Here is a 15,751-nt window from a genome sequence, read left to right on the forward strand (position 1 = left end):
CGGGATGGCGTGTGCAGTGACATGATGACGACGATGGAGAGCGCGGACGACGCAGGAGATCCCAAAGAGGATGCGCCGGAGCCCCGAGGACAGGTAAGTGATCGTCAGCGGACTACACGGGGCACCGTAAACGGCTATCCGGGGGCAGCTGAAGTAGTCTGCGCTGTAGGATAGCCGTTTATGCGATGGCCCCGACATACAAAAGCATCGTATGTTGATGCTGCCTCTGAGAGACCATCGTATGTTGAAATGATCGTATGTCGGGGCCATCGTAGGTCGGGGGGGGGGGGGGGGGGTCACTGTATATATATATATTCCTATCAGGACTGGATCCCTTCATAGCAAGGTACTCCCTGGTTCCTTGAAAGCAAGAGATGATTTGTAGCCATTCTCTACTCTGGCCTTGAGATTAGTTTCCTAGACTGAGGTTCCCCATTTATTAAAGTAGGACCAACAATATGTTTCAAAAGGAAAATTACAGGGAAAAAAAAAATTTAAAAAAAAATCAGCAAATACACAACCTCAGGATAGGTGTATTTTACTACAGTACTATATAGTACTATATATCCTGATACCATAGAGATAGCAGCAGTATACAGATAGAGCTGGAGGGGAGGTGTATAACTACTATTTATCCTGATCCCATGGAGATAGCAGCAGTATACAGATAGAGCTGAAGGGGAGGTGTATAACTACTATATATTCTGATCCCATGGAGATAGCAGCAGTATACACACAGAGCTGGAGGGGAGGTGTATAACTACTATATATTCTGATCCCATGGAGATAGCAGCAGTATACACACAGAGCTGGAGGGGAGGTGTATAACTACTATATATTCTGATCCCATGGAGATAGCAGCAGTATACAGATAGAGCTGGAGGGGAGGTGTATAACTACTACATATCCTGATCCCATGGAGATAGCAGCAGTATACAGATAGAGCTGGAGGGGAGGTGTATAACTACTATACATTCTGATCCCATGGAGATAGCAGCAATATACACACAGAGCTGGAGGGGAGGTGTATAACTACTATATATTCTGATCCCATGGAGATAGCAGCAGTATACAGATAGAGCTGGAGGGGAGGTGTATAACTACTATATATTATGATCCCATGGAGATAGCAGCAGTATGCAGATAGAGTTGGAGGAGAGGTGTATAACTACTATATATTCTGATCCCATGGAGATAGCAGCAGTATCCAGATAGAGCTGGAGGGGAGGTGTATAACTACTATATATTCTGATCCCATGGAGATAGCAGCAGTATACACACAGAGCTGGAGGGGAGGTGTATAACTACTATATATTCTGATCCCATGGAGATAGCAGCAGTATACAGATAGAGCTGGAGGGGAGGTGTATAACCACTATATATCCTGATCCCATGGAGATAGCAGCAGTATACAGATAGAGCTGAAGGGGAGGTGTATAACTACTATATATCCTGATCGCATGGAGATAGCAGCAGTATACAGATAGAGCTGGAGGGGAGGTGTATAACTACTATATATCCTGATCCCATGGAGATAGCAGCAGTATACAGATAGAGCTGAAGGGGAGGTGTATAACTACTATGTATCCTTATCATATAGAGATAGCAGCAGTATACAGGTAGAGCTGGAGGGGAGGGGTCTTGGAGCTAGCGGGAGAATCTGAAGATGATGTCACCCTGTGGTTCAGAGGAAGTCAGCTGACCCAGGACTGACCCCTTCCTCTTCGTTATGCTTTGCCTTCCTCTGGTAAGATCGTGTGACACATCATGGCCTCTTGACCTCCTGGGTCAGGGAGGAGGAGCTTTATCATGCCATCGTGCCCCTTAATAGGACTTAATACAAATTAAACCGTTCATTTACCTAACATCCAGGTATGAACAGTAACAGGAGAAGCATAAATAGTTCTCATTCTGTGATCGGTAAATCCCAGTCATTGTGCAGCGGCGGGGACGTCTGTCGTATTTGACTACACTGTCGCATGGTTTATACATAAGCCGGGGCCCCAGGGATCGCTCCTTTACCGCATCCTTATTAATAACCTCACTACATTACACCGTGTCGGGTAATTAACATATAAGAGAATATATGAGCTATAAAGAGATCCACAGGGGCCGGGAAATAAAGTTCAGTGTGGATAAATAAAGGATTCCGCACCCGGCCGCCATGACAGGTGTCATAAGTAATGGGGGACACAGTGGAAAAGACTAAGGGCTTAATGGGGTACTCCAGTGGAAAACTATATATATATCTTTTTTTATGAAATGGTGCTAGAAAGTTAAATAGATTTGTAAATTAACAACAATTAACACCTTGGCGCTATGGAAGAAATGTGCCCCACAGCAGCTAAGGAGTGCCAGTCTAATGGGTCCCTGTATGACCATTAATGGTTACTACTGAGAAAAAGCAAAAAAAGCTATGATTGGCAGCAGCGCTAATTGAGGTCTTATTGAAAAGTCAGTAGCAGGTCTAGGTATATGTATGAACGTACAGATATGATATGTGCGCACCCATACACGTGAATACCAGAGCACTATGTTCTCCACAATTGAAAAAAGTCTTATATGTGGGATGAGCGTCCTATTCCTCCGGTGTGCGTTATGTTGCTGCAGATAATCCGGGCGTGTAGGCTGGTCCGAGCAGTCACTGGGAAATCTGCCCCGGCCGGCGGCGTCTCGACCTGTGTGCTGCAGATAATCCGGGCGCGTAGGCTGGTCCGAGCAGTCACTGGGAGATCTGCCCCGGCCGGCGGCGTCTCTACCCTTGTGCTGCAGAATAAAGGAAGTTTGAGTCCAGTAGCTGGGAGTGACTTCCCTACAAAGAGCTAGTTAGGCCAAAAAAGATCCAAGGGCGTTTCGGAGAATTCTATTCTCCTTCCTCAGATCCCTGAAGAAAGAGAACGGTATTCTCCTAAATGCCGTTGGATCTTTTTTGGCCTAACTAGCTCTTTGTAGTGACGTCACTCCCAGCTACTGGACTGTATGGTATAACCTGCAGTGTGGTGGGGTGCCTAAATTTTTGCCTGCACAGCGCCACTGCTGTTCAAGTGCAGGTACTACAACATTCACTTGAATGGCACTGAGTTGCACTTCTCTGTCTATCACCTGGATGGGGAGGGGGGGGGGGGGTGTGCACTGCTCAGAGATTAAAGGGTTCTCTGTGTTTTCTCTATCTCTTTTAAAGGAGTATTCCAGGCCCTAAAAACGTATCCCTTATCTGACCTCTGGGACTATTCTATGGTCACCTGAATTGGATCCAACTTTCCTGGTTGCATGGAATGGTTGGTCAGCACAAGCTCCATGCATTGTCTATAAGAGCACCGGAGATACCATACCCACCATTCCATGCAATGGGGAGAGTTGGGCCCCATGGAGATCACATGGGGTCCCAGAGTTCAGACCTCAACACTCCGGGCTGCGTGAAATGGTTGGTCACTCAGCACACGCTCCATGAATTGTGTAAGGAAGTACTAAAGATACAATGCAATGTATGCCGACCCACCTCTTCATGCAGCAGTGAGAGTCGGGCCCTATTCTGGAGATTTTGGAGATCCAAGACCACAGGTCAAAAATCTTCCGGTTGCATGGAAAGATGGGTCGGCACACACTCAATGCATAGTCTATGGGAGAGGTCCGGAGATACCACAGAACGTTTGCCGACCCACCATTCCATGCAGCCAGAGTCAGGGCCCTGTTCTGGAGATCACCGAGTAGTCCCTGGGGTCGGATAGGGAATACATTTTTAATGGCTGACATACTCCTTTTAATGGGATAAAGAATAAAGTGCACCCCCCATCCATCCAGGTGATGCACCAAGAATTGCAACTCAGTGGCATTCAGGAGAATGTTGTAGTACCTGCATCTGAACAGCAATGGCGCTGTGCAAGCAAACATGTAGGCACTTATATTTAGCAATTGGTGGGGGTCCCAGCAGTCAAACCCCCACCATTCTGAAGGTCAGATGGGTGGTGTAAGTTACACCCTTAAAACTGGCAGAAACACCCTCTGTATGTAAATTTCAATAAGCCCCGCCTCTGTTGATTCCATTGGAAAAACTACTGGAAGGTTCTTAAAGAAACAGGACATCTATAACTGAATGATTAAACTAGTTGGGATACAAAGTTGACCAGAATGTGTATCAGAGGGATTTCCAGCTGGCAGATGTGTAGTATTTAAAAGGGTATTGCGGCCAAAGACCTCTTATCCCCTTTCCAAAGAATAAGGGATAAGATGTCTGATTGTGGGGGGCCCACCTCTGGGACCCCCGCGATCACCGTGCGGCACCCGCATTCTATGCGGGGCTGCTGCTCCAGTCTCGGAAACATCTGTGTTTCCGGGACAGGAGACGTGACGTGACGCCCCTCGTGATGTCACACCATGCCCCCTCCATTCATGTCTATGGGAGGGGTTGCCATGCCCCCTCCCATAGACATAAATGGAGGGGGCGTGGAGTCACAAGGGGATGTGGCATGAGGTCACATCTCCAGTCCCGGAAACACATAGGTTTCCAAGACTGGAGCAGCAGCCCCGCATAGAAAGAAAGTCTAGTAGCAGTTTTTGTAGCTTTTTTTTACTAGCGATTTTTACCTAAAGAAAAATGCTAAAAAAAAAGAAACCGAGTGGCAAACTTGCCTCTTGGGTCGTAATCATGGACAACCCTTCTTACATTAATTTCCAAAATTCTTATTATTTGCAACTTTTATTTTTGGGACGTAACTTACACCATCTTTATGGACATTGTTAAATGGACACTGTCATTAAAAAATTTTTTGCTATTGCACTCCTATTGCAGCCTTATCCAATTATAGCTCATCACACACTGAACTGCTCTGGGCTGTGTGTAGCAGAGTGAGGGAGGAAGTTCTCCCCTGTATGGCTTCAGATTATGTCACGCCTGCTGGGGAACGCCCCTTCCCAGTCTGTGAATCTGACTGAGACTGAGCAGAAAATACAAAGCAATATCAAGGTAGAAAACTAACAAATAATAATAACAAAGGCAGGGAGTGGAGGGGCAAGCTGTGCATAACTAGCTTGCCCCCTGACTGGTGAGCAGTTAAGGGGTTAAGAAATATACAGGCAAGGTTTTTAATCCCCTCCCCCGCCTGTAAAAACTTGTTGGTAACTATAGTGGTATGTCCCATGGGTGGGGGGGAAGGAGTGCACCAATCAGGGGTTTAATAGTTTCCCGGGCTTTCAGGGGCCCTCCCCTGGGTATTTATAGCTGTGGTGCCTCCCTTCCCCCCTCAATCTGCCCAGGACCCGGAGTTTTGCCCTCCCTCCCTCCCTTTTTGTATCTCTGTTTATTGTAAGTCACAGCTTGGCGGTAAGAAAAAGGTGAAAGCGGGGTAAACCCGGGGTAGACCTCCACACAGGACAGTGTGGCAGCACCTCTCGGGTTGGCAAGAAGCCAATCGGTGTCTTTGTTACAGTTAAATTGTTATTTATATAAGTAATTTTATAAATAAAGCTGTGGCCGATCCCCTCCCATAAAAAAGTTGAATTGTTGTTGTGTCAGTTATTATTTAATTAATTATTGTAATAAGGGGGAGGGGTAGTTATAGCCTGCTAGGAGCTAATTGGGTCTCAACAGTCTGGTTTATCATGATGGGGGCAGTGAACTGGGAGGATTATAACATTTAACAAGATCATGACAGGTACTCTTTAACTTGTTATTCTCATCCTGTAGGATGTCTTGTCAAGATTTCATGCAAAATTTCGTACAATTGAACATCTGTAATCATACTCCGAGCTACTTAGATTTTGGCAGTCCTCAGTACGTCTGGGAGAGCACCAACTACTACAACCAGTGGGTGAGGGGCAGCAGCGCTGGCGGCTGTAGCTCTGCAGGTATGTAAAATATTATGTGACTGTGAATACTAGGCCATCAATGTGTGATCGGTGGGGTCCACCCCACAATGCAGTGGGATGTTGCCATTTGTGAACACCTACAACTATGTGTGGAGCTAAAGTTCAATTCACTTAAAATAGAGATGAGGTGCAGTACCCAAAGCTGCCATATGAAGGCACACACGACTTTGTCAGGTACTGCAGTATAGTGGCTGCCTCTTGGTTCTGCTGATTAGTGGGGGTCTCAAGGGTCACACAGGGATGGGCCTTTAATTTTTTTTTTTTTAGCTCAATGAACTACTTATTTATTTCACCTGCAGGACTTTTTTTTTTAATAACCAAATCTGTCTCTATCCTATTCAGAGGATATGTGGAAAAATCCCCAGTATGTAATCACAGTCCAAGAGTCACAAGGCACAAAGAAGGGATATAACGTGACCGTGGCTCTAATGCAGAGTCTCAGCAACGAAAGGAAATACAATCCTAGGTGGTTACCTATTGGATTCGCCTTCTGTAAGGTATGACAGGTGCGGGGAGGTGAAATCTGCAAATGTGTGTACTGCTATAGTAAATATACCTACTATAATACTACCTCCTATATAGAAGAATATAATCGCTTCTCGGCCTTTTGGCTAAGATCAAGTGTAGTATCTGTTCTTATCAGTTTTCATGCTGGTGGGGATGGGTGCTGCATGGAGGATGCAGGTGTACCAGGGCTTTCCGGGGATGGTTCTGAGGAATCAGCTCGACGGCTGCCCCGATGTGACCTGTTCCCTCCGGGTCTCGCCATGAGGCTGAGAGGGTCTAGAGCCGAGGTACTTTTATGCCTCGGGGAGTGGTGATGCCGAGGTGCCGAAACTCACTGGGAGTACCGGCTCACTGAGTTGAAGCACGGGCACCATAATCTTTTCACCTTGTGGCACTCACCTCTTGATTCCCGGCCTTCTGGCTAGGATCAGAGAAATTTTTATAGATCCGGCCGGATGTCCGGGCAGTATATCTGCACACATTCACTTATTTATTTCTTTTTGTCTCACTGTGTCACTTTTTGCGTGTTGTGTGTCCACAGGATTTGTCAGGATGTGGTAGCCCTTCTGGGTGTCCCTCCTGGCGGTCTAGGGGAGGTGTGTGTGGCCATTAGGTTCCGCACCTCCCTGCAAACACCCCGGGTACTCCTGCTTTGGCAGGGTACCTACCGTTATCGGCTCTGCGGGCAGATACCTTGGCTAACGCCAAGGGGGATGCCGGGAGCATTTGTGGTCCCCTAGTAGCTTCGACGAAAAGGGACATCGAACCTGGAACCTCGCAGGTACCTTTTGGTCCGGAGGCGAAGGGTAAGGTTTGTTGGGGGGCCTCTCTCCTATCGGAAAAGGGCTTGCGATAGACCGCATCCTTTGTGCACGTTTTTTTTGTGTAACACGTTTGCACTTTTTCTTGCACTTTGGGTGAATCGAGAGCACGTTCCTCGGCTTTAAAAAGAAAATACAAGAATATAACTACTATAATACTGCTCCTATATACAAGAATATAACTACTATAATACTGCTCCTATATACAAGAATATAACTACTATAATACTGCTCCTATATACAAGAATATAACTACTATAATACTGCTCCTATATACAAGAATATAACTACTATAATACTGCTCCTATATACAAGACTATAACTATTATAATACTGCCTCCTGTATACAAGAATATAACTACTATAATACTGCTCCTATATACAAGACTATGACTACTATAATACTGCTCCTATATACAAGAATATAACTACTATAATACTGTCTCCTATATACAAGAATATAACTACTATAATACTGCTCCTATATACAAGAATATAACTACTATAATACTGCTCCTATATACAAGACTATAACTATTATAATACTGCTCCTATATACAAGAATATAACTACTATAATACTACCCATATATATACAAGAATAAAACTACTATAATACTGCTCCTATATACAAGAATATAACTACTATAATACTGCTCCTATATACAAGAATATAACTACTATAATACTGCTCCTATATACAAGAATATAACTACTATAATACTGCCTCCTATATACAAGAATATAACTACTATAATACTGCTCCTATATACAAGAATATAATTACTATAATACTGCCCCTATATACAAGAATAGAACTACTATAATACTGCTCCTATATACAAGAATATAACTACTATAATACTGCCCCTATATACAAGAATAGAACTACTATAATAATGCTCCTATATACAAGAATATAACTACTATAATACTGCCTCCTATATACAAGAATATAACTACTATAATACTGCTCCTATATACAAGAACATAACTACTATAATACTGCTCCTATATACAAGAATATAACTACTATAATACTGCTCCTATATACAAGAATATAACTACTATAATACTGCTCCTATATACAAGAATATAACTACTATAATACTGCTCCTATATACAAGAATATAACTACTATAATACTGCTCCTATATACAAGAATATAACTACTATAATACTGCTCCTATATACAAGAATATAACTACTATAATACTGCTCCTATATACAAGAATATAACTACTATAATACTGCTCCTATATGCAAGAATATAACTACTATAATACTGCCCCCTATATACAAGAATAAAACTACTATAATACTACCTCCTATATACAAGAATATAACTACTATAATACTGCCCCCATATACAAGAATATAACTACTATAATACTGCCCCCTATGTACAAGAATAAAACTACTATAATACTACCGCCTATATACAAGAATATAACTACTATAATACTGCCCCCATATACAAGAATATAACTACTATAATACTGCCCCCATATACAAGAATATAACTACTATAATACTGCTCCTATATACAGTAATATAACTACTATAATACTGCTCCTATATACAAGAATATAACTACTATAATACTGCTCCTATATACAAGAATATAACTACTATAATACTGCTCCTATATGCAAGAATATAACTACTATAATACTGCCCCCTATATACAAGAATAAAACTACTATAATACTACCTCCTATATACAAGAATATAACTACTATAATACTGCCCCCATATACAAGAATATAACTACTATAATACTGCCCCCTATGTACAAGAATAAAACTACTATAATACTACCTCCTATATACAAGAATATAACTACTATAATACTGCCCCCATATACAAGAATATAACTACTATAATACTGCCCCCATATACAAGAATATAACTACTATAATACTGCTCCTATATACAGTAATATAACTACTATAATACTGCTCCTATATACAAGAATATAACTACTATAATACTGCTCCTATATACAAGAATATAACTACTATAATACTGCTCCTATATACAAGAATATAACTACTATAATACTGCTCCTATATACAAGAATATAACTACTATAATACTGCTCCTATATACAAGAATATAACTACTATAATACTGCTCCTATATGCAAGAATATAACTACTATAATACTGCCCCCATATACAAGAATATAACTACTATAATACTGCCCCCATATACAAGAATATAACTACTATAATACTGCTCCTATATACAGTAATATAACTACTATAATACTGCTCCTATATACAAGAATATAACTACTATAATACTGCTCCTATATACAAGAATATAACTACTATAATACTGCTCCTATATACAAGAATATAACTACTATAATACTGCTCCTATATACAAGAATATAACTACTATAATACTGCTCCTATATACAAGAATATAACTACTATAATACTGCTCCTATATACAAGAATATAACTACTATAATACTGCTCCTATATGCAAGAATATAACTATTATAATACTGCCCCCATATACAAGAATATAACTACTATAATACTGCTCCTATATGCAAGAATATACTTTCTACAACACTGCCCCTTATGAGACATAATGGCCCTGATTTACTAAGAGTGGAGTGTTTATTCTGGAGTGATTTCAATATTTTTGAAATTTACTATTCTTATTTACTATTCTGTCGCACATTTTTTTGTGTCGCACAAACTCCGAGTTAAAGAAATTAGTTGTGTGAGTCAAAATGGTTTAGACTTTGTTTGTTTAAAAATGTTTCCATGAATCAAAAGTCTTCATGTGTTATCATTCTTCAAACATTACAACAATTCTCCTTGTTTATCATCTTGGGTGATAAATTGATTTAAACCTAATATTGCAAATGTTTTAAAAAGAAAATAAATAAATATATATATAAAGATTAACAATCACAAAAGCCTTCAATATTTTATTCATAAAATTGCTGAACTGTACAAAATGTTTTCAGGTTATAAAACAAGTTACTTTTACAAAAAGCACAATGGTAAACAGTCCCTTGTTAGAAATTAGGGATCGACCGATATCGTTTTTTTAGGGCCGATAGCCGATAGCTTATACAGATATTCCGGTATAAGTTATCGGCTATTTATCCCTCCGCGACACCGCTGCAGATCATTGATTTAAAGCGGGCGCTTTAAATCAATGCACTGCAGTGGCTTTTGCGGTGCCATAGGCCGCCACCCGCTTCTCTCCCCCTGCCTGTCCGGGGGTCCTGAGACCTATCACTGCCACCGCTCTCCCCCCGCGCCGTACCGCGCCTAGGGGTGCCTCCAGCTGTTGCAAAACTACTACTCCCAGCATGCCTGGACAGCCGTTGGCTGTCCGGGCATGCTGGGAGTTGTAGTTTTGCAACAGCTGGAGGTCCTACTGTAGGTATAGTATATTATACAGACCCCTGTCTGTCCCGGAACCCTGACTCACCTTCCCAGTTGCTGCAGGGACCGTCTGGGGAGGGTGGTCCGGGCCATCCATCCTTCCTGTAGTGTCCAGCGGCATTCCGGGTGGAGGGTGAACCGGTCCGGGCTTTCCTTCTTCTCCGGGGGTCCTCCTCTCCACTCCGGGCAGGCTCCGGCCTAGTAACGCTGCATAGACGCCGCTGCGCAGCGACGCACCTGACGTCACGGCGTAGCGGCGTCTATGCAGCGTACTAGGCCGGAGTGGAGAAGAGGACCCCCGGAGAGGTTCACCCTCCACCCGGAATGCCGCCGGACACTACAGGAAGGATGGATGGCCCGGACCGGTAAGTTTAATTTTTTTTATTGACTCGGAGGGTGGGGGAGGGGCCCGACCGATATAGCGGTATGGGCAAAAATCCATACCGTAGGAGAAAAAAAAACGGTATCCGGTTCATACCGGTATACCGCCCAGCACTACGGTGGGGGGTGCGACGCGGTGCGTTGGGTCGGGGGGCGGTCGCAGTGCGGTGAGGCGGGTCGGAGGGGGCGGTGCGGGGCATTATCGGCTTATCGGCAAGGTTATTAGCCGAAACCGATAATGCCCAAAATCGTGATTATCGGCCATACCGATAATCGGTCGATCCCTATTAGAAATCACTCCATTTTTGGAATTTCACTCAGCCTCTTGGCTGTCGGTTATTGTGTGAGGCAAACTTGCGCTTTTTCTCGAGTGATTTTGGAAGTACTCTGAGTATTTTTGTTTTTTTGTCGGTAAAACGTCCATTTTTGCATAAAACACGCCCATTTCAAAGTGAAAAAAAAACAGAGTGTTTTCTAAAGTGTCGGTTGTGCAACTAAAATTTGGTAGCATAAATAGTCGCACAGATGTTGGGACTAAAATTTAGGCGCAAAAGAGTCGGTTGGACTTCAGTAAATGAGGGCCACTGTCTTTGCTGCCCCCACACAGAACTAGGTGGATATAAGGATCTTACGCTACTATTTACTTATTCAGTTCTTTGTAATACAGTATGCAGTAAGCTCCCCCTAGTGGTGGCTGTGTGCCTCCTTTTCATTATACTTTAGTTCTGTGTCTATGCAGGAGGTTAGGAGTTTTAGCCCCTTTAAATAGAAACAAACAACCAAATGTTGCTGTAAGGAAGGGCATCCGGGTGAGTCTGCTCCCAGATTATGCTGTGTCACCCCTGTCCATCTGATCTCTATATTGTGCATATTACTGCGCATTAGTATTTATATATATTTTTTCTTTCTTTTTCTTACAGGTAACAGCCAAGGTAAGACCATCATGGTAATGCAGATGCATGTATAGACAATACACTTCCAAAATTGTTATCCCATTCAGATATTAAGATTATATTGATGTACAATTTGGCAAAATTCTCCCCCTGTTCTAAGGTCTTAAATGATTTATCCAACATAGGGTGACTTTAGTACTTACCTGCCAGACAGACAGTAATGTACATGCTTACCAAGGATCTGTGCTTGTGTTGGTGGTAAATAGCCGGGTCCTGTGTCCCCCATCACGCTGCTGCTTTGTTTGTGTGATCTGGCTATTTCCTGTTTCTGTTCTCTCCCTTCTACTACAATCCCCAGGATCCCTTGATTCTAGGTGGGAGGTGATTTTTTTGCCTCCCACATATCAGCTACCCCACCCATTGCAGCACAGCTAGGCTCCCTTCCATACTGTGCTTGAAACTACAATTCCCTGCAGCCCTGTGGAGAACGATCTCCCTCCCACCCAACGATCACTCCACCCATTGAAGCACAGACACGCTCCCTTTCAGCACCTGACTAGTTATGTAATGTCTCGGGCCACACTGCAACTTGGGAAAAGCTAAGACAGCAGCTGTTAAAACCAAACATTGGGGCAGAGATCACATAAGAATTTCGAGACCAGCCATCAAACACAGGTACAGACATTATATTATGTACTACACTAACTTTACAGCCTCTGTAGCATAGTCAAATAAAATAAAAAAAAAACCTGGAATAGCCCTTTAGGGTGTGGTAGCCAAGAAATGGATCAGTGCCCAGAACAGCAGCCGGGTCTCCAGCAAAAAAAGATTTCTGACCCAGATTTTCTCATGAAGTTACCCTGTTGGTGATGAACCTTGGCAAACAGATAGATGTAAATCAGGGTGATTATATATTAGATGTTTGGTGGATGATTCAGACAAATATTAGTTGGATGGTAATATCTATGGCCATTACCACATTGTCAACCGATGCCGCCAACATTGTCCGGAACTCCGCTAATACCTTATAAAGATGTCCATCTGCAAATCTCATATGTAGGAATTGAGATCCTACCTCTAGGGCCCCCATAGGGCTCCATCCAGGCAGTGTATGAATGGATACTTTCCTACAGTCCCCATTTTGGTAGGACACACTTATGGATCGGACTGTAAAAGGGGTGGGATTAATGCAAACCCAAATACAACAAGGGCATTGGGAGGGAGGGGCTTTCTCACCAATTTCTTGGGTGTTTCCATTGGTAAAACTTTAATATTCCAATTTTGTTTTATGAGGAAAGCTAAATCTATAAGACATTTATGGCATCTCTTGTGGAATCACTACTTTGAAACTTCTTTAAACTACATGAACTTACCCTACTGGTGGAGAACCCTAGTAGGCAAGCAGATAGATGTGTATCAGGGTGACTTTATAATAGATGTTTGGTGGATGATTCACACAAATATTAGTGCGATCTGATGGAAATGTAACATCTATGGCCATTACTACATTGTCAACCAACACTACCAACAAACTCCGCTGGTACCTTAGGAAGATGTTGGATTTGGGATCCTACCTCTAGGGCCCCCACTTTGCACATGGATGGATTCTTGCCAACAGTCCCAATTTTAATGGGACAAACCCATGATTCTGGCTGGAAAAGGGGTGCGATTTTTAAGTTCTTACCAATATCTGGGGTGTTCCCCATTCTCCAACAGTGGGACCTAAATCTAAAAGGCATTTATGGCATCTCTTGGGAAAAACATTGAAGGGGTACTCTGCTGTTAGACATCTTGCCCCCTATCCAAAAGATATGGGATAAGATGTCTGATCGTGTGTAGCCCGCCACTGGAGACCCCCGCGATCCCCCCTGCAGCAGCCCGGTACCTCAGCAGTCGGGAGCTAAGTTTTCTTCGAGGCTGATGACAGGTGGTGCAGGGGACAGGGCATTGTGACGTCACGGCTCCGCCCCCCTTGACATCATGTTCCCCCCTCAATGCACGTCTATGAAAGGGGCATCACGCCCCCTTCCATAGACTTGCATTGAGGGGGTGGGGCATGACGTCAAGAGGGGGTGGGGCCGTGACGTCATGATGCCCTGTCATCAGCCTCGAAGAAAACTTAGCTCCAGACTGCTGAGGTACCGGGCTGCTGCAGGGGGGATCGCACGATCAGACATCTTAGGATAGGGGATAAGATGTATAAAAGCGGAGTACCCCTTTAAACTTTTGTGTTCTTCCCATAAATATGGTTTTGGTACAGTGAATATATTCCACTTCTGGAGATTCTCTTTGGGATATTTGGTCAGGAGACGCATCCTAGAGCAATATAATCATAGTCAAGCACACCGCATTGTGTACAAATATATATAGGAGGGACCCCCAACATTTGGTCCAGTCCATCCACTGCCCATGTGGTCAAGTATATAAGAGATACAATACCCATGGGTAGGAATTACACCGACATTGATAGCACAAGATAAAGGACAGATTAGCTGAACCTGCTGAGATGTATTGGGTACGACCTTCCTTATCAGAGGGTCCTATCGGACTGGATGTCATTCTGCAGACTGTAGGGGGCACTTAATAAGGGGAACAATGAGCTCTGGGCAGAGTCGTGGATTAAGTTTCGGCATTTAACCCCGCAGCAATCTGTTCTGTCTAGATTGGCCTCAGCTGCTTTGTTAATAACTCACAGCCGGGCACCATCACTAACAATTACCGATATGTAGACCGACCACGTACGGCGGCAAAATCCAGGATATTGGTATTCAGTGCTGAAACATAGATAGAACTTGTGAAGAAGAAGCTGTGGTGGAAGGAATTCTGGTGGGTTTAAAGGGGTACTCCGGTGGAAAACATTTTTTTAAATCAACAGGTGCCAGAAAGTTAAACAGATTTGTAAATTACTGCTATTAAAAATTCTTTGCCCTTCCAGTACTTTTAACCCCTTAAGGACCCGGGGTTTTTCCATTTTTGCATTTTCGTTTTTTCCTCCTTACCTTTAAAAAATCATAACTCTTTCAATCTTTCAGCGAAAAATCCATATGAAGGCTTATTTTTTGCGCCACCAATTCTACTTTGTAATGACGTCAGTCATTTTACCCAAAAATCTACGGCGAAACGGAAAAAAAATCAATGTGAGACAAAATTGGAAAAAAAAACACCATTTTGTAACTTTTGGGGGCTTCCGTTTCTGCACAGTAAATTTTTTGGTAAAAATTACACCTTCTTTTTATTCTGTAGGGACATATGGTTAAAATGATCCCCTACTTATATAGGTTTGATTTTGTCGTACTTCTGGAAAAAATTAAAACTGCATGCAGAAAAATGTATACGTTTAAAATTGTCATCTTCTGACCCCTATAACTTTTTTATTTTTCCGCTTATGGGGCGGTATGAGGGCTCATTTTTTTGCACAGTGATCTGAAGTTTTTAGCGGTACCATTTTTGCATTGATGGGACTTATTGATCGCTTTTTATTCATTTTTTCATTATATAAAAAGTGACCAAAAATGCACTATTTTGGACTTTGGAATTTTTTTGCGCGCACGTCATTGATCATGCGGGTTAATTAATGATATATTTTTAGAATTCGGACATTTCCACATGCGGCGATACCACATAAGTTTATTTTTATTTTTACTTACACAGTTTTTTTTTTTTTATGGGAAAAGGGGGGTGATTCAAATTTTTAATAGGGGAGGGGTTAAATGATCTTTATTCACTTTTTTTTTCCCCACTTTTTTTATGCAGTGTTATAGCTCCCATAGGGACCTATAACACTGCACACACTGATCATTGTTATCCCATAGGGACCTATAACACTGCACACACTGATCTCTTATACTGATCATTGTTATCCCATA

At 42.6% G+C, this 15,751-nt stretch overlaps 1 protein-coding gene and 1 pseudogene across 1 annotated transcript in view; both read left to right on the forward strand.

Moving 5' to 3' along the window:
- Positions 1-15,751, forward strand: part of LOC130363140 (calpain-13-like) — a 212,145-nt gene that overhangs the window by 129,714 nt on the left and 66,680 nt on the right. Inside the window, exons 10-12 of the mRNA XM_056568540.1 lie at positions 5,684-5,844; positions 6,208-6,362; positions 11,913-11,924. Coding sequence (XP_056424515.1) covers positions 5,684-5,844; positions 6,208-6,362; positions 11,913-11,924 — 328 coding nt within the window. The remainder of the gene's footprint in view (positions 1-5,683; positions 5,845-6,207; positions 6,363-11,912; positions 11,925-15,751) is intronic.
- Positions 6,457-6,616, forward strand: LOC130363502 (U2 spliceosomal RNA; annotated as a pseudogene).

This window comes from Hyla sarda, chromosome 3 (genome assembly GCF_029499605.1).
Source record: "Hyla sarda isolate aHylSar1 chromosome 3, aHylSar1.hap1, whole genome shotgun sequence".
NCBI classification, from domain to species: domain Eukaryota; kingdom Metazoa; phylum Chordata; class Amphibia; order Anura; family Hylidae; genus Hyla; species Hyla sarda.